A 20,300-nucleotide genomic window follows, 5' to 3' on the forward strand; every position below is an offset into this window, starting at 1 on the left:
AACATTGCAATAAGTTACAAGTCAAGTACAGATTTAGAAATGGCTGCTAATCAAATCTTCACAGAAAATAAATGGTTTAAAGCTAATTCACTGTCATTAAACTTTGAAAAGACCCACTACATGCAGTTCAGAACCTGTAGGAGATGTCCTTCCAGCATGTGTATGGCATATGAAGACATGCAGATCGAAGAGGTAGACAATGCTGAATTTCTGGGATTACAACTCGATAATAAATGCAGTTGGGAAGGGAATACCACAGAAATGATGCAGTGCCTGAACAAGTCTGTACTTGCAGTGACAATAATGTTAGGTGTAGGAGTCATAAATATAAACAGCTTGCATACTTTCATTCTATTATGTCATATGTTATCATATTCTGAGGTAACTCATCAAACTGAGCAAAAGTTTCTAGAACGCTAAATTGTGTAATAAGGCTCATTTGTGGCGTCAATTCAAGAACATTATGGAGACAGCTAACTTTGTATTCTAACCACTGCTTCTTAGTTACTTTATTCCTTAATGAAATTTGTTGGAAGTCATATATCTCTATTTTCAACCAATAGCTCAATACATAGTATCATTACTAGGAATAAGAACAACCTATATAAAGACCTAAAATCACTCACCTTGGTCCGAAAAAGAGCCCAATATTGAGGAACACAATTTTTCAATAAATTGCCTGCATCCATTAAAGACTTGGTTTCAGATAAAGCACAGTTTAAACAGAATTTGAAAGACTTTTTGATAGGCACCTCCTTTTACTCTATAGGTGTATATCTTAAAGGGAACTGTTAGACCAGCTTAATTAAAAATGTCTGTTAGATTGCAGTTTTGACAGCACTTGGTCACAACAGTCAAGATTACGTAATTTGTGTACAGTAAATTTATTAAAAGTGCATAACTATGTTTCATTCTGATAGTGTACTAATTATGTAAATATTAGCAATTCCAGTTTGCTGTAATGTATTCACCTATTTCATCAATATCCTGTCAAATGATCAGGGTAATGGGTATTATGTTCAAATGTTTATGCTGTTTATGTTATACTTTCTAACTTGTTCCACACCCACAAGAAGCATCTAATTTTTGGGTCTGTGTAATGAAAACTGAATCTAACCTAAAAAAAAAATACTAAATACAAAATAGCTCCTGCTCTGACAATCCCTTACACTTCCATTTTTCTATGAGTAAGAAAGTTTACACACACCAACCACCAATTAAAACATGAATGAAACTGAGGATATATTATTTAACAACTACTGGATTACAAGCATGGAAATTGCTGATGGTGTTAATATACTGTACAGTTAATATCATGCAATTTTAATGGACTTTTGGGTGATATAACACCAGAAGCGAAATCCACTGCAGTTCTTTAATTCCTAGCAATAATTACAAAACAGTAACCTCATTGGTAAGGGCTGGCAATTACTGCCAATTGAACAGATCTTATGTGGATAAGGACAAATGATAAAATGTGTGTGCATGATTATGATATGGGATGGGAAGCTCAGTTGTCCATTCAGATACTGCCTGAAGAGCTACCAGCACGTATAGCAATTTAATTTCACGGTGCTCCTTATCATTATTCTCAATTACATTAAGTTCTCCAGTTAATCACCACAGCCATTTTCTTGATGAACCTACAGGAAATTGCAAGTGTGATCAACATTTGAATGTTGACTCATGATAATTCATTAATTCACAGTTAAGTGCTGTTCTCACGATTTTTGCCATTAACATCTCCAGTCTGTAACTGGAGTTTCTGTCTTGCTAAATAAGCCTCCTTGCAACTTTCTGGTCTCCCACAGATTTCAGTAAATTGAAAGCTACGATAAAACCTTCTATGTACAATGTTAGAATGCAGGAGCATTCGTTCTATTTATTACAAAGTTTAGAGTAAAGAAATTTAAATATGCAAACAACATTTTTGTTTGTAATCAGATGATTACCATTTCTATCAATCCTTCAATAAGATATAGTGAGTACTTTCAAAAAGTGTAGCTGACAATGAAACACATCAATGTCAATTTCAGTATAACTACATAAACTTCTTAAGTAGAAAAATGAAACAATATACTCACGGAACGACCATAGTAACTGAACTGTGTATACTCAAACATGATTCGGTTTCTATTTTCTTCCCATAACCTGCGTTCTCTTCTTTTGAGGATGGCTTCTTCCCCCAAACGCCTGCGTTTAGCCTGACGGGATTCCTCCTCTCCAGAGCCTTCACTCTCTTCATTTTCTTCTTCTGACTGGAATGAATTTATTTGAATTTCATGATGGAAATAAACAAGATAAACTTATACTAGCACTTCTCCTTTTTAAAAGAAATTTCCGCCATTTGACTGCTAGTTAATCACTTTTTTTACACAATCATGATTTCGGATTTGAAGCTATTCTCAAGTGCATGCTGGATTATTAAGATAAGTCACAGGCATTATTAAAATAATGCCTGTGACACACCATCATGGGAAAAACATTTTCCTGGACTTATAGGCCAAATGTCATATTACAGGATAAGAGTAAATATCCAAGATACGTAATACTGATGACATTATGCGCAATGTGAAAACCATTAATAAACACTATGGCATATTTAGCAGAAAATATATTCCTATGATCTGCATTCATCACTTCTGTTCATCAGTCGGAATAATGCCAGCATAATTATGTATCTTGGAAATGTACTCTTATCCTGTGAAACCATAACTGGTCTATAAGATCAGAGATATTTTTTTCCCACGATGACATTTCAGAGACATGTCAAACTTATTTTAATAACTCAATGTGCACTGGAGAATGTTTATAAAGCCAAAATCATGACTGTCTAAAATAAATGATAAATTAACAGTGAAATGGCAGAAATGTCTTTAAAAAAATTTATATGACTGGTCCTCTACGAAGGAAAGATCATTATACAAATACGAGGGTCATTTGAAAAGTAAAGAATGTTTTGTCTTAACACATGACTGTATCCTACCCCACCACCACCCCACCACCACCACTACTGCCGCCGCAAATCACCCAATGACTTGGTACATAACCGCTTCAGTTTGACGGCAGCTATGATCCAATATGGCTGCTTACTGCTTAGTTGAGTGACTTTAAAATGTATGATAAAATTCATGATCCCACTAAGTGTGAGTGCACAGTGTTACCTGCATTTTAAATGGGCAAAAAATATGACCCATCAGTATTTATAGTCAGATAACTAATGTTTACCGCAATGTGACAAAAAAGGCATTAGTTTGGGAGTGGTGTTTCAAGTTTAGGGGCAGACAAAAAAATGTTCACGATGAAGATCACTTGAGCCGGCTGTCAGTGGTGACTGACAGACTCGAAGCAAGGATTGAAACAAAAATTAAAGACGATAGGCGTTTCACAATTAGTGGATTGCACTCATTTTTTCGAGACATTCAAGAACTGCGTTGTATGAGATTGTTAGTGCAGATCTGGGCTATAAACATGTGTGTGCCAGCTGGGGTCCTCGAATTTTGTTCAACGAACGCAAAACCAAATGAATGGCTGCTGCATTGACATTTCTCAGTCACTACAAAAAGGATAGTGATCAACGTTTGATTCACACTGTCACTGGTGATGAGACTTTGATGTCAGGAAACAAAGTGCCAATCAATGCAGTGGCATCATACGCAATCCCCATCGAAAGCCAAAAAAGCAAAACAAATTTTAAGCACCAGAAAGATTATGGCTACAATGTTTTGGGATCGTAAGTGTGTCCTGCTCATAGATTACTTACCTAGAGGTGAGACCATGAATGCAGTGGCCTACTGTCAAGATGATTCAATGACTTAGCCATGCCACTAAAAACAAGTGGTGCAGAATGCTTGTTACTGGAGTCAAACACCTACACAATAATGCACATCTGCATGCAGCAGGTGTGACATTGGACTTGTGTCAGTGATTTCAGTTGGAAATGTTCCAACTGCTGTACAGTCCAGACTTGGCACCAAGTGATTGTCCCTTTTCCCCTAACTGAAAGACTTTTTGAGTGGACAATGCCATGGAAGTGATGATGAACTTAAAGAAGCCATTAATCAGTGGTTCAACAACTTAGTGACAACTGAGTATGCAGAAGGCATAGAAAAGCTGGTAAAACGGTGTGACAAGTGCTTAAATTTGAATGGTAACTACGTAGAAAAGTAGCTTGGGTATAAAATTGTATGTAAAACAGTTTTGTTTAATTACATCAAATAAAACTTTCTACAGAAAAAAGTGTTCTTCACTGTCTGAATGACCCTCATATAACCAACATCAATAAAAACTTATTCCAGCAGTTATTACAGATTACGTATTAGTCATAACAGCCTGTAAATTGAGTTATTTTGGTTGGTTGGTTGGTTGGTTTGTTTGGGGTATAAAGGTACCAAACTACAGGGTAATCAGTCCCTTTTTCCTGACACAGGCAAGGCTCAAGGAAAGAAAAAAAAAAACACCCACCACCACACCTAAAAAGAAAATGAATGGAACAAACAAAAAACAGGGTAAACATATACCACAAGTAACATAAGGTGGTAAAACCATAGAGCATATGGTCAGGGCTGGCTGATCACAATAATAAAAGAGGATGAGCCAGCCACTCTGCAACACAGTAAAATGTCCACCCCAAAAAGACAAGACGAGATGAACACATGTAGGGAACAGACGATCCCCAAGACAAACAAATGCAAAGAAAGTGTGACAGAGTTAAAATGTAGGGAGGGTGGCAACCTCATAGAGAAGGCTAAATGCCCACCCTTAGATGGAATGATTTAAAAAACCCTAACGAATAAAACGTAAAACTAAATCTGCTGTTGAGGCATTGTTGGACAACACTGTAGGTAGGGTGCTGGGAAGGTTAAAAGTCTGCCACAGAGCGGCTAAAAGTGGGCAGTCCACCAAGATGTGGACGACAGTCATATGCGAGCCACAGTGACGCCAAGGTGGGTCCTCACGACTGAGGAGGTAGCCATGTGTTAACCACGTATGGCCAATGCGAAGCCGGCAGAGAACTTCAAAGTCCCTGCGAGAGGCCCACATGGAGGTCTTCCACACATTCATAGTCACCTTTCACCTTAATAGCACACAGTTTGTTGTGCGTACTGAGATTATGCCATACTGTCTCCCAAAGCTGAAAAAAGTTGCCGCATAACAGGTCAGTTACAGGGATGCCAATCTCTAGAAGTGGCTTCCGTGTAGTCCTGCCTGGTCAGCAAGTTCATTTCCTGGGATTCCGACATGGCCTGGGGGCCACACAAACACCGCGGAATGACTGGATCGTTCCAGGGCATAGAGATGGACCCGTGGATGGTTACTACCAAAGGATGGCGGGGGTAGCACTGGGTCAATGACTTGTAGGCTGTTCAAGGTGTTAGTACAGAGAAGAAACGACTTGCCAGGGCATGAAATGATGTGCTCAAGAGCATGAGAAATGGCCGCCAGCTCTGCAGTGAAAACACTGCAGCCATCTGGCAAGGAATGCTGTTCAATATGTCCTCCACAAACATACGCGAAGCCAACATGACCATCACGCATCAAGCTGTCAGTGTAAACCACTTCATGGTGCCAGCACTGTGGTGTCACCGCCAGACACCACACTTGCTAGGTGGTAGATTAAATCGGCCGCGGTCCATTAGTACATGTCGGACCCGCGTGTCGCCACTGGCAGTGATCGCAGACCGAGCGCCACCACACGGCAGGTCTCGAGAGACGGACTAGCACTCGCCCCAGTTGTACGACGACGTTGCTAGCGACTACACTGACGAAGCCTTTCTCTCATTTGCCGAGAGACAGTTAGAATAGCCTTCAGCTAAGTCCATGGCTACGACCTAGCAAGGCGCATTAACCATATCTGGAGAGAGTCTCACTTGTATTATCAAGAGAAATGTACCACAATGAATTAAAGTTAAGTACACGAGAAGCTCCGTTCTTTTCTTTATAGCTTTCATCACGTATCCTGTTTCAGACTTAACGCCAGTCGGCGTGTGTGTACGCGTGCCTTTCGGTTACCCGTCACTGTGGACTGGCTGCCTTGTCAGTCCACTACAAGCACATCTCAAGAATCAAGAAGTGACAGCAGAGAACTGCAGGGTTTACCGAGTCCTTAGGACCATGTGAAAGATCCAGGCGAAGCTTCGACCTAGGTCTACACCATGGAGGTGTACATGAATGGACCTCTAGTATTGGCAGTAAAGGCAAGGACTCCACTTCAGACACAAGAGATCGGATGCGAACCGCAATCTTAAGCCCTGACCAGTCCTAAGAATCGATACGTCTCCACTACAGTGAGTAGATCATCGTTAAGATAAAGATCAGGTTCCAGATGAACGGTACAACATCGACAGAAGTGTACGACACATGACTTCGCGGCTGAAAACTGGAATCCGCGGACTAGAGACCATGACTGCACCTTGTGGATGGCTCCCTGTAGGTGCTGCTCTGCAACACCAGTACTGGAAGAGCAGTACGAAATACAGAAGTCATCTGCATACAGAGAAGGTGAGAAGAGACCAACAGCCCAACAGATGCAGGTAGACCATTAATAGCCACTAAAAATAGAGATACACTCAATACAGAGCCCAGTGGGATCCCATTCTCCTGGATATGGGGGGAATTATGGGAAGCACCAACTTGGACACGGTAAGTATGGAGCGATAGGAAATTTAGGATAAAAATCATGAGAAGGCCCCTGAGATGTCATTCATATAATGTGGCAAGGATATGATGTCGCCAGGTTGTGTCATAAGCTTTTCGTAAATCAAAAAAGATGGCAACCAGGTGTTGGCATCTGGAAAAGGCTGTTCGGATGGCAGACTCGAGGGAAACTAGATTATTAATGGTAGAGCGACCCTGGAGGAAACTGCCATGGCATGGAGCCAGTAGGCCACGAGACTCCAGGACCCAACACAACCGCTGACTTACCATATGTTGTAACAACTTACAAAGAATGTTGGTGAGGCTGATGGGCCGATAGCCATCCACATCAAGCAGCTTTTTACCAGGTTTGAGCACTGGAATGCTGGCGCTCTACTGCCATTGCGATGGAAAGACACCATCGCACCTGATCCCATTAAAGATGACAAGGTGATGTCACTTGTAGTCAGACGAAAGATGTTTGATCATCTGACTGTGGATCCGATCTGGCCCACGAGCTGTGTCGGGGCAATGTACAAGGAGCTCCCACTCTGTAAATGGAGCATTATAGAGTTCACTGTGACGTTCAGTGTATGAGAGGGCTTTGCTTTCCATCTGCTGTTTGAGGGTGCGAAATACTGGGGGATAGTTCTCTGATGCGGAGGGTCGAGCATAATGCACAGCAATTGTGTTTACCCAATGGGTGAGATGTACCTCTCCCAACACGCCTGTTTCCGACTTTTTATAAGCTGTTGAATCCGAGCACGGAGCTCTTTAAAAGCTATTAGGTGCTCTAGGGAAGGGTGCCGCTTATGTCGCTGTAGAGCTTGCTGATGCTCTTTAATGGCCTCAGCGATTTCCGGCGACCACCAAGGTACTGACTTTCGCCGGAGGAACCCTAAAGAACAAGGGATCATGTTTTCCGCCGCAGAAATGCAGAAATGATTGTTCTGGCGACCTGCTCAACTAACATGTCGACAGTGCCATGTGGGGGAGATTCAATGGTGACTGCAGAGGTGAAAGCTTCCCAGTCTGCAATGTTTAAAGCCCAAGTTGGTAGACATCTGGGGGAATGGCACTGAGGGAGTGACAGGAAGATGGGAAAGTGGTCGCTACCACACAAGTCGTCGTAGGCTCTCTAGTGGACAGGTGGGAGAAGTCCTGGGCTGCAGAGATAAATCAATGGTCGTGTAAGTGCCACAAGCCACACTGAAATGTGTGGGGGCCCCAGCATTTAAGAGGCAGAGGTCGAGTTGAGACAGGAAAGTTTCGACATCTCTACCTTGGCCAGTAACCACAGTGCCACCCCACAAGGGGTTATGGGCGTTAAAATCTCCCACAGTAGGAAAGGTTTACGGAGTTGATCAATCAGTGAGGCCAACGCGTTCAGGGAAACTGCACCATCTGGAGGAAGATATATGTTGCAGACAGTTATTTTCTGTGTCGTCCTTATCCTGACACCCACAGCTTCAAGAGGGGTTTGAAGGGGCACAGGTTCACTGCATACTGAGTTCAGGACATTGATACAAACTCCACCTGATACTCTATTATAGTCACTACGGTCCTTGTAATATCTTCTAGAGCTGCGAAAGGCAGGGGTCTGCATTGTCGGGAACCACATTTCCTGGAGGGCAATGCAGAAAGCAGGTGTAAAGCTTAACAGTTGTCATAGCTCAGCCAGGTGGTGGAAAAAACCGCAGCAATTCCACTGGAGGATGATGTTATCGTGAGGCTGGGAAGGCATGAAGCATGCCAGCATGCAAGGACGCAGGTTACGCCTCAGGGTCACCGGCTGCCACCTATTGAATATTTGTATCCATTCCTGTTGTGGGTAAGGCATCAGTGGGATCCAGGTCCTCAGGGGATCTCCACCTCATCCGCAGGTACAGAATTGGTAGGGAGTTGTGGTGCTGGGGCCACCGGAGGGACATTTTTCTTAGCAGACTTCATTGTTTGATTGCCCTCTCGCTTCTCTTAATGGACTTGCTGGGAGGACTTTTCTGAAGTAGCTTCAGACATGGAGGAAGACCATGAAGATCTTCATACAGCAGCTTTTGGCTCCTTTAGCCATTGGTGAGTGTCACTGTGGAATTGGTGAAAACCTTGGGAGAGAGGGTTCGAAGTGACCCCTTCCGTACGAGAGGAGCCAGAGAAGGCTGTTGCTTCTCCGGCTGGGGAGAGGGGACCAATGTCCCCTGCATTTGGGTGGGCCTTGCTCCCGAAGTAGGTCCTTTTAGAGCAACGGAAGGAGATTTTCCCCCTACCATCAAGGGAGCAGATGTATTCTGGAGGTCCAGAGGGCCCACTGTTCGTGGCACAGAGTGTGGTATGACTGGTACTTGTGATGGCAATGGAATGTAGCTACAGCATATGTGGATGTCAACAGAATGAGGCGTAATTGTTCAAATTTACGTTTAGCCTCTTGGTAAGTCAACAGGTCCAGGGTCTTATACTCCATGATTTTCCACCCCTTTTGGAGTACTGTGCAGTCTGGCAAAGAGGGGGATTGCTGCACTCTGCAGCTGATACAGGTGGGAGGAGGCACACAGGGAGTATCTGGATGCAGTGGACGTCTGCAGTCTCGACATGTGGCGTTGGAAGTGCAGCGGGAACACGTGCCCAAATTTCCAGCACTTAAAGCACTGCATAGGGAGTGGGATGTATGGTTTAACATCATAGCAGTAAACCGTCACCTTGACCTTTTCGGGCAATGAATCACCCTCAAAGGCCAAGATAAACGCACCAGTAGCAACCCTGTTGTCTTCGGGTCCCCTGTAAATGTGCCGGATGAAATGAACACTCCACCATTCTACATTGGCATGGAGCTCGTCATCAGACTGCAAGGGGAGGTTGCGATGGAAAATAATCCCCTGGACCATGTTGAGGTTTTTATGGGGAGTGACGGAAACAGGAATATCAGCCAGGCAGACACAAGTGAGTAACGCCCAGGATTGGGCTGGGGATGCTGTCTGAATCAAGACTGCATCGCTTCTCATCTTGGACAGCACTTTCACTTCCCCAAACTTATCCTCAAGATGTTCAACAAAAAACTGAGGCTTCATAGGTAGAAAATAGTCGCTGTCCATTTTGCTACAGACTAAATACCGAGGCGAATATGGCTCTCTCCGTTCTGTAGCCCTACGTCCCTCCGATGGTGTAGCGAGGGAGGGAAACGATTTAAGGTAATATCTGTCAGCATTATACTCGACCTTGCCCTTCTTAGAGACTGCTGGCGCTGTACGGTCACCAGCAAGAGGTGACTTAGTCCACTTCATTGTGGATCATCTGCCCTGATACCACCAACTCCTATCAGGGACTCTCCCCACGGGTGCCACACAGCCACAGCAAAGGCCACCTGGCATGATGGCTATTGCCGGGAGTCCTGATGCCTCAGGAAGACAGGCAGCTACTCCTTGGCATACATGGGAAATTAACAGCTCGGGCATCAGCAGTGCGATCCCTGTGTTGTCAGGGGGCTACCACCAAGTGGGTACATGATAGCCCCACCACAACAGACTGACTACCATGCTGGATATTGGGTGCAGAGAAATCCAATATCGTCATGGGGGCAAAATAGGACAGGAAACAACAGAAGAAGATGACATACCCCGGAAAATGTCCTCGCCCAAACAGTTGAATTGTGGGTGGAGATGCAAAGCCATATGGAGCACATTTCTGTATAATTTGGAAAGTGGCAGGTCAAACCATAAAATGGGAACTGAACTTATAAGGCTACAAAGTGTGACTCCTTTTAGTCGCCTCTTATGACAGGCAGGGATACCTCGGGCCTGTTGTAACCCCCGGTCCCGCAGGGGGAAGTTATTTTGGAATTCAAAAAGCAAATCAAATAGCGGGAAATTGATATGAATCCACATGTACTGTAGAAATCAGACCATGATATTCAATTCTTCTTGTCACAGTTCAGAGAGTATAACACAATATACTTGCTTCTCAAGTAAGGTCTATGTACAAGTGTGTGACACATTACCAAGGCAAATATGTCCAATGGATAAGAAACCAACAGTTTGTTATTATTAACGGTTTCCCAAGTCATTTACATAAGCTTTTCGTGGCTTCCAGTCTCTCAGACACAAATCAGGAAAATAGTTTCAAAATAATCTAAATTTGCACAATACCAATCTTAAACAGTAAGCAGAAAGCTGACATCTAAAATGTACTCTACCCTATACAACTCTATATTGATCAGGGAGACAAATAAAAAAATCAGGCACCATGAAGGGAAAGTAGTGGGTTGTGCACAAAACACACAGTTATCAGTACTGGTATAGTTAAATAAATTGTACTGGCTGAAAATCTAACTTTAACTGACATTCACCATAATTTAAAAGTTCTTTATGGTGAAACAACTTGTGACTGAAAGGCTAAGAATGAGTAGGCAGTAAAATTTCTTGTGCAAGAGACTGAGGGGTGGCAACTAGGCTTTATTCCTCAGCCACAATGCAGTTACTTAGTGGGGAAGGCTGCTTGGGGAACCAAATTCAGATACACACAGCTGTTACACTATTTATGCATAACACATTTAAAAACCTACTAAATCAACAACATGGAACCAAACGATGCAAAATACACATTCAGTACATCATAGCCCAAACTATTCAAGAACTTAAACACACAACTTTTTTCAGTTTCTCCACAGACTTGAATCTGAAACTCCAAAATTTTCATCTTTTTTTTCAAATTTAAAGAGAAAGCTAACTGAGCTATGCAGGCATAACTCAAGTCCATCTTCACAGGTTCATTTTTGTAAATATCTCTCATCTACACTATGAGATCAAAATTATCTGGACAGCCCCCAAAAACTTACTTTTTCACATTAGGTGTATTGTGCTGCTACCTAGTGCCAGGTACTCCATATCAGTGACCTCAGTAGTCATTAGACATCATGAGAGAGCAGAATGGGGCTTTCCGCAGAACTCACGGACTTCGAACGTGGTCAGGTGATTGGGTATCACTTGTGTCATATGTTTGTATGCAAGATTTCCACACTCCTAAACATCCCTATGTCCACTGTTTCCGATGTGATAATTAAGTGGAAATGTGAAGGGACACTTACAGCACAAAAGTGTACAGGCCAACCTCATCTGTTGACTGACAGAGACCGCTGACAATTGAAGAGGGTCCTAATGTGTAATAGGCAGACATCTAAGCATACCATCACATAGGAATTCCAAACTGTATCAGGATCCACTGCAAGTACTTTGACAATTAGGCAGGAGGTGAGAAAACTTGGATTTCATGGTAAAGCAGCTGTTCATAAGCCACAAATCACACCAAACGACACCTCGCTTGGTGTAAGGAGCGTTAACATTGGATGACTAACAGCGGAAAATATTATGTGGAGTGACGAATCATGATACACAATGTGGTGTTCCGATGGCAGGGTGTGGCTATGGCAAATGCCCGGTAAACGTCATCTGCCAGCATGTGCAGTGTAAACAGTAAAATTTTGAGGAGGTGGTGTTATGGTGTGGTCATGTTTTTCATGGAGAGGGATTGCACCCCTTGTTGTTTTGTATGACATTATCACAGCATAGGCCTACATTGATGTTTTATGCACCTTCTTGCTTCCCACTGTTGAAGAGCAATTCGGGTATGGTGACTGCTCTCTTTCAACATGATCAAGCACCTGTTCATAATGCACGGTCTGTGGCGAAGTGGTTACACGACAACATCCCAGTAATGGACTGGGCTGCACAGAGTCATGACCTGAATCCTGTAGAACACCTTTGGGATGTTTTGGAACGCCGACTTCATGCCAGGCCTCACCGCCTGACATCAGTACCTCTCCTCAGTGCAGCACTCCATGAAGAACGGGTTGCCATCCCCAAGAAATCTTCTAGCACCTGACTGAATGTATGCCTGCGAGAGTGGAAGCTGTCACAAGGCTAAGGGTGGTCCAACACAATATTGATTTCCAGCATCACCGATGGAGGGCACCACGAACTAAGTCTTTTTCAGCCAGGTGTCCGGATACTTTTGCTCAAACAGTGTACACTCTCAAGTCACTCAGACATTCTCCTGTATGTTTTGGTCTCAAGGGCTTGAGTTCAGGTCCCAAATGATTACACAGTTTTAATCTGTTGGGAATTTTTATTTCTTTTATTTTAATCTGGTTAAATACGCTGTTTCTGTTACTTTGAATCCAAGCTACCAATTATATTCCTATTTTCAGTGCTGCTTGCTTTTTTTATCTTCCCACTGAGGATTCATAACATCTTGCATTTCTCCTTAATGCCATCTTTATTCAGTCTTTCAGGTCTTCTCAACTTAGCATACAAAACAACTATTTCATTTTCAACTGAACATGTAGGACAACAGAGAACATTCCTAATCTACTTCATTAGTAGTACACTGTGCATCACCAATTATGTATATGATTTACATCTTTTTCACTTGCTTTCTCAGGCTCTGTGCAGTTAAAAAAAAAAAAAAAAAAAAGGTAAAGTTGTCATCAATCAAAAGGGTAGTTTGAACACCACAGTGTTTTACCAGGCACAGTTCTGCTGGAGATGGTATGCCACTGCTTTCCACCAACATTCTGAGCTGATGTACCCAGTCAGTTATAGGGAGTTCTGTAGTATAATGTGAATTCCAAATCACAATACAATTTAGAGTTTTTCACATTAACAGACATAGCCAGAGGTGCAAGAAATGATGACCAGCAATAGAACTCAAGATATTTGGATCTGCATAATAGTACTTTACCACTGTGTCACCAAACCACACTTTTATCTGACAACAAGTTTAAGTACAGCTTTTAAACTGTGCTGGGTGTTTTAAAGATCAAGTGTAACAGCTGAAAATGTTACATCTGCATAACACTTTAATTACAACAATGAATTAATATGTTTCAGGATTACTGAGAAAGGAAGTGGATTGGACTTGTGTAAATCAATAATTTTGATACAATTTGTGTGAGCAAACATCACAGGATGAATTGCAAGTATCTGTTGCAGTCAGTCATATATCATTGCTCACACTGACACCAATTACACCTGTCATCTGATATCAGAGACAATTCTCAGTTCATTCTGGAGGCTAGCAGAAATGAAGGATCTTAACACAGTTGTCTGTTGGCATCAATGTTACGAGTATCACTCTTATACAGCATGATGCCAATCCTTCATCTCAGAAAATCCTTTCATGGATTTGTTCGCCATCTCCATGAGTCAATTAACAGACGAAATTTGTTCTCCTACACATCAGCATGTAAGGTGTTCTTTTTTTTTTTAAAAAAAAAAATATGGTTTTAGGAAGTTTTTCAGATTTTGTTTGACTACTGACACATACTCATCCACCAACTTTTCCTTTGCCTTTTTTTTCATGCATTTTATGAAAATATTAATAAATACAATACACAGCATTATTTCAGTTTATTTGCAGAGAAGTAACGTAAACACCAAACATAAAAAAATAAACAAACAAAAAACATTCCACAGAAGGAATCAAACCCAAGGCCCTCAGATTACCGTTCTGTACTCTTTTTACTGCAGCAACTGTTGTCTGCAAGTTATGCTGACATAAAAGGCTCATTACTCTCTCAACCCATGCTAAAAATTTTATTTTCCCCTCCTAAACACTTGGCCATCTGCAGCCACAACTCCTGTCACTTTCATTTCTCATGGAGCAGTGCATATACCATAAATGTGGATGAAATCTATGACAAGTAGGCACAGTCCCCTTGTGAGAGATATTATGTTTGTATCTCAACAGGTTTGTATAACTGATACAAAAGATAAATGGCGACATTCGATGAACTTCAATGGTAGTCATTTCAAGACTGTCAAACTGGTACATGTTAAACCCTTCTGGGCAAAATGGAGAGATGAGTAGAACAAAAAGTAACTAAGCTAGCCTTGATACAAATGAACCTTTACCAATGACTGTAAAGCTCCTTGTAAATGAAATACGTAAATGTAAAGCCCAAATCAAGTTGGCTGGACAACAGTTTGCACAATGATCACATGTAATTTCTTTTAATAATTCGCTCTTCAGGAATTATTTACCCTAAGACATATATAGCCTACTTATCTTGTGTATATAATGGGATGCAGAAGAGATATGTTACATCAATTTACAAAAATGAATGTAATTGGACTACTTCTTATTAAAAGATATACCTAATGCTACGTTACTGTGACAAGCAGAATGGTTCGTCCATACCAAGTGGTCCAGCACTAGTTGCTTGACCATCTCAGAAAAATTTTATATTTGCTGGGTGAATTCCCCAATGTTTAGTAGCCACAAAATATTTTTTTAAAAAATTTATTGTTTATAATTTTGGTGGCCATATCTGTTCCAGGCCACATGCGTTTTTTCGTATTTCCAAGCATCCACTTTTGTTACAATTATTCAGTAGCGGATTGTCCTAAGCGTTTCAGATAAAATGTGTTTAGTTCAAAACACCCTGGGCTACAAATTAACATCATTATCACTTAGCTGAATGTATTCTTTAATATATTTTTAATAGTTCAAAGTTATTAGCCACACATTAAAAAAAAAACTCAATTTTTGAACATCACTTGTGTCGTACATCTGTATGCAAGATTTCCACACTCCTAAACATCCCTACATCCACTGTTTCCAATGTGATAATGAAGTGGAAATGTGAAGGGACACTTGCAACACAAAAGCGTGCAGACTGACCTTATCTGTTGACGAGAGACACTGCTTCACAAAGCATGGACTACATCTAAATCAGTTTGGCAAAAATAAACTAGCAGCAGACATTGGAAAAGCTTTTCATGAAATAATAGGCCTAAACAATAACGATCATGAAAGCAGACCAGTCATAGCCCTAACTAACGAGGGAAACTAGTGAACTGGGCCGACTCTAGCAGGATTTGGTCCAGTAACAAAAATCTGCAACAAGTAATTAATACACAAACGAAAGTTCACTCAAACAGCAATACAATTAAAGACAAACAAAAGTTAACAGTGTTTCATCAGAACATAAGAGGCCTATACTGCAAGCTGGATCAGTTCACAGCAAATATAGAAGACACAAAAGGTATAAACAGTGCCCACATTCTGTGTCTAACAGAATGCCACATCACTGCTGGTATTGAAGTGGTCCCTATTCCCAACTATGTTTTGGCAACGTCTTATTGCAGGAACTATATGGACAAAGGAGGAGTAGCTGTATATGTAAAAAACAATGTCTTGTTCACGGCAATAGATGTACAAAGATTCTGCTTTGAGCAACATTTTGAAGTATGTGCCATAGAGGTGCCAGACACTGTCTCCAGATTAACAGTTGTGGCAGTTTACAGGGCACCATCTGGTAATTTTAAAGTGTTTGGTAAACAATTAGATACTCTTTTGTTGTACTTAAGTAGAAAAAATGGGGGCATGGTAGTTGTTGGGGATTTTAACATAGATTTCTTGGTTCATTCTTCCTGCAAGGTGGAGTTTGAAAATCTTATGTGCATGTACAACCTTGTTCCCGTGGTTAGCTCGCCCACCAGAACCACAACCTTTTCCAGTACTCTCATTGATAACGTTTTTGTTGATCAGAGTAAAGTCAACCATATTAATATTGAAATGGTTATAAATGGTCTGTCTGACCATGACGGACAACGAGTTACTTTCAACAGTTTGGGAATTCCTCTGAGTGACACCTCACCTAGATGGAAAACAGTAAGGAAAATAAGTGAGGAAGCTATTCAAACGTTCAGATCATGCCTTCAGCATACTGACTGGACACCTGTTTATCTAGCAGAAACTGCTAATTCAAAATACAATTTATTCACAAATGAGATAGCAGGTACCTTTGAAAGTGTATTTCCAAAAACATCATACAGAGTCCAACCTGCTAGGTCTGCAAAAAAACCATGGCTCACTAAGGGCATCATAGCTTCCTGTCAGAGAAAAAGACAACTCTACATAGCATCAAAGACTTCTAACAACCCTGCTCAGCTAAAAAATTATAAACTCTACTGTAAAATTCTTGCCAAAGTAATTAAAAACTCTAAAAGTATGTGTATAGCATCTGAAATTACTAATTCTGAAAATAAAATTAAAACAATCTGGAATGTGATAAAGAGAGAAACAGGGACTGTAAATTACACCAACGACAAAATATTGTTTTAACTGTTGACAACTCAGAGATAACTAATAGTGAGGAAATTGCTGAAATCTTTAACCAACATTTTTTAACTGTCCCAACACAGATAGGTTGCCATGGTTCTGTAGATAAAGCTGCCTGTATAATGAAAAATAATTTTCCAGAACCTTTCAGTCAAATAAGTGTGCCTCCCATTACTGCCAATGAAATCAAAAAAATCATACAGTCCTTGAAAAATAAACATTCTGCTGGTATCGACGATATTTCAAGCAAGCTGTTGAAGGCTTGCTGTAGTGAAGTGACCGAAGTTTTGGCTCACATCTGCAACACATCCATGCAACAAGGAGTGTTTCCAGACAGAATGAAGTACGCTGTTGTCAGGCCCCTGTACAAAGCAGGGGATGCTACAAATGTGTCAAACTATCGCCCTATCTCTCTATTAACAACATTTTCAAAAGTCCTGGAAAAAGCTCTGTACAACAGGATTGTGGCACACCTTGGTGACCTGAACATCATTAACAGTCAGCAGTTTGGTTTTCAAAAGGGAGTTTCAATAGATAACGCAATCTTCTCATTCACAAATGATGTTCTAGAGTCTATAAACAGAAAGAGGCTGCCAATTGGTGTCTTATGTGACCTATCAAAGGCGTTCGACTGTGTAGATCACCAGATACTCCTCAAGAAGGCCTGTCATTATGGAATTACTGGACCTGTAGGGAACTGGTTAAAATCGTACCTCGAAAATAGGAAGCAGAAGATTACTCTAGATGTTTCAGATAGTGTATCACAACATATAGTGGACTCTGAGTGGGGAATTGTGCAGCAGGGAGTGCCACAGGGATCAGTGCTTGGGCCCTTGCTGTTCCTCATATATGTTAATGACCTGCCTTTATCCATCAATAAGCAGTGTAAATTTACAATGTTCGCTGATGATACGAGCATTGTGGTGGATAATGTGTCAACTACTGACTTAGAATCCGAGGTCAATGATATCCTTAAAGAAGTTCTGGGTTGGTTTAGTATTAACTCCCTTTCAATAAACCTGAAAAAAAACAATTTTATCCAGTTCCAGACAACCCACAAAAACCCAAAAGAAATAGTTATCACACAGAATGATCAAATGATAAAGCAAGTGTACTTATCAAAATTCCTAGGTGTATACGTGGACAGTAGGCTGAACTGGGAACATCACGTTCTACAAACACTAAAACGGCTGACGTCGGCAACATTTGCTTTACGAATTTTGTCACGCTTCAATGACATTACCATCTCAAAGTCAGCTTACTTTGGCTATTTTCATTCAGTCATGTGTTATGGCATCATCTTCTGGGGCAATACACCTGCCGCAAAGAAAATCCTCACAGCACAAAAAAGAGCAATAAGAATCATTTGTGGTGTACCCCCACGAACCTCATGCCGAAATCTTTTTAAACGACTTGAAATACTGACAGCAACATCTCAGTACATATATTCGCTGATGTGCTTCATAATAAATAACCCCACTCTGTATGAAACGAATTGCCTACATCATGAACATAACACCAGAAGAAAAGAGGATTTCCACTGTGAGTTAAAGAACTTGACACTTATTCAGAAAGGGGTAAAGTACGCTGGAACCAAAATTTTCAATTCCCTACCCAACAGCATCAAAAGTATAAGGAGTAGTACATCAGTATTTAAACGTAGCTTGAAAAATTATTTACTTGAGACCTCACTTTATTCACTAGAGGAATTCTTTCAGAGAAATAAGTAAAACCCAGATTGGAAAGATGTTTTTAAATTTTTTGACACTGTTTACTGTTAAACTAATGTAATAATGCCCTAATGTAAAAATTCCTGTTTTTCTCATTTCCATTTTTGGGTCACTTTTAAACCCAAAGTGGGAAGTTTTGATTACTGTTCAAGGTTAAAATAGATGCAATAATACCCTGAATATGAAACTGCTATCTTCACATTTATGTTGACTAGTTTTTAAGCTAATAAGTATGACTTTTGTGCACTGTTATTAATACTATAACAATGTCTTTATTCTATGTATTTTATTATGTACATTGACACGTTCCACATCTGAGTGACTTGCTCACATGTACAGATCTATGGAACAAGTACATAAATAAATAAATAAAATAAATAACAGAGACGGCGCTGACAGTTGAAGCAGGTCCTAATGTGTAATAGGCAGACATCCATCCACACCATCACACAGGAATTCCAAACTGTATCAAGTAACTGCAAGTACTATGACAGTTAGGCAGGAGGTGAGAAAACTTGGATTTCATGGTCAAGCAGCTGTTCATAAGCCACAAATCACACCAAACGACACCTAGCTTGGTGTAAGGAGTGTTAACATTGGACAACTGAACAGCAGAAAATATTATGTGGAGTGACAAATCACGGTACACAATGTGGCGGTCCGATGGCAGGGTGTGGATATGGCAAATGCCCGGTAAACGTCATCTGGCAGCATGAGCAGTTTCAACAGTAAAATTTTGAGGTGGTGGTCTTATGGTTTGGTTGTGTTTTTCATGGAGGGGGGTTGTACCCCTTGCTGTTTTGTATGGCACTATCACAGCATAGGCCTACACTGATGTTTTAGGCACCTTCTTGCTTCCCACTGTTGAAGAGCAATTCGGGGATGGTGACTGCTCTCTTTCAACATGATCAAGCACCTGTTCATAATGCACGGCCTGTGGCGAAGTGGTTACACGACAACAACATCCCAGTGATGGACTGGCCTGCACAGAGTCATGACCTGAATCCTCTAGAACACCTTTGGGAAGTTTTGGAACGCCGACTTCGTGCCAGGCCTCACATCACTATAAATTTCAACTTTGAGATTCAATTGAAGGTTACGGAAAAATGATTACAAACATGAGTCAAAAATATATTTTTTAACATCTGCGATATCTGGTAGGCTAATCAAATAAAGTATACCAATTGCAAAATATAACACACCACATTACACTAGCTAATGATTATTTGTTGAAACAATGCTGTGGTAATTGTTTCAGAAGGCTAACAATTGCATCTGCAAGCCTATACAAGCCTGATTGTTGTCTTCCCCCCTTACACCAACATTTGTCTTACTCACACTTATTTAGCTAGAAGTTCTTGAAGTGTGCCGTTGAAAAAGGGTGTCTCAGTGTTCTGTTGGTGTTATTATTAATGAAGTATGTCATAAAAGTGTGTATGGAGTGTATCCTAAAGACATTACTTTAATTGTTGTCGGCCCCGAGGTCAAATCAACATGCAAGTACCATGAAATCAAATACTTAAAAAATTTCATCACCTTTTTGGTCAGTCTTTCATGGACCCTTTTGAGAAACATAAGAAACCTATAACAGAAGGTCTGTGAGAAATAACATTTGATCATTATTCTAAAAATTAAATACATTTTGTCAATCTCAAACCAGGAAAATCATTGTGTCCAACAGGTTATTCTAAGATATTTGTAATTCACAAAGAAAGGATGGAGAAACCTCAGATACAGAATTTTGTGACTTATCAGCAACCATTAAAAAAAGCAGATACAGCTTGTGAAATCCTGGGTATATTGCCTGCTAGTAAAATTAGAAAA

General features: G+C 40.9%; 1 protein-coding gene across 3 annotated transcripts in view; it reads right to left on the reverse strand.

Annotated features, from left to right (window-relative positions):
* Window positions 1-20,300, reverse strand: part of LOC126203622 (cell division control protein 45 homolog) — a 150,758-nt gene that overhangs the window by 113,287 nt on the left and 17,171 nt on the right. For all 3 annotated transcript variants that reach the window (XM_049937994.1, XM_049937993.1, XM_049937992.1), the window contains one exon: window positions 2,085-2,258. In XM_049937994.1, coding sequence (XP_049793951.1) covers window positions 2,085-2,258 — 174 coding nt within the window. The remainder of the gene's footprint in view (window positions 1-2,084; window positions 2,259-20,300) is intronic.

Source organism: Schistocerca nitens, chromosome 9 (assembly GCF_023898315.1).
Source record: "Schistocerca nitens isolate TAMUIC-IGC-003100 chromosome 9, iqSchNite1.1, whole genome shotgun sequence".
NCBI classification, from domain to species: Eukaryota; Metazoa; Arthropoda; class Insecta; order Orthoptera; family Acrididae; genus Schistocerca; species Schistocerca nitens.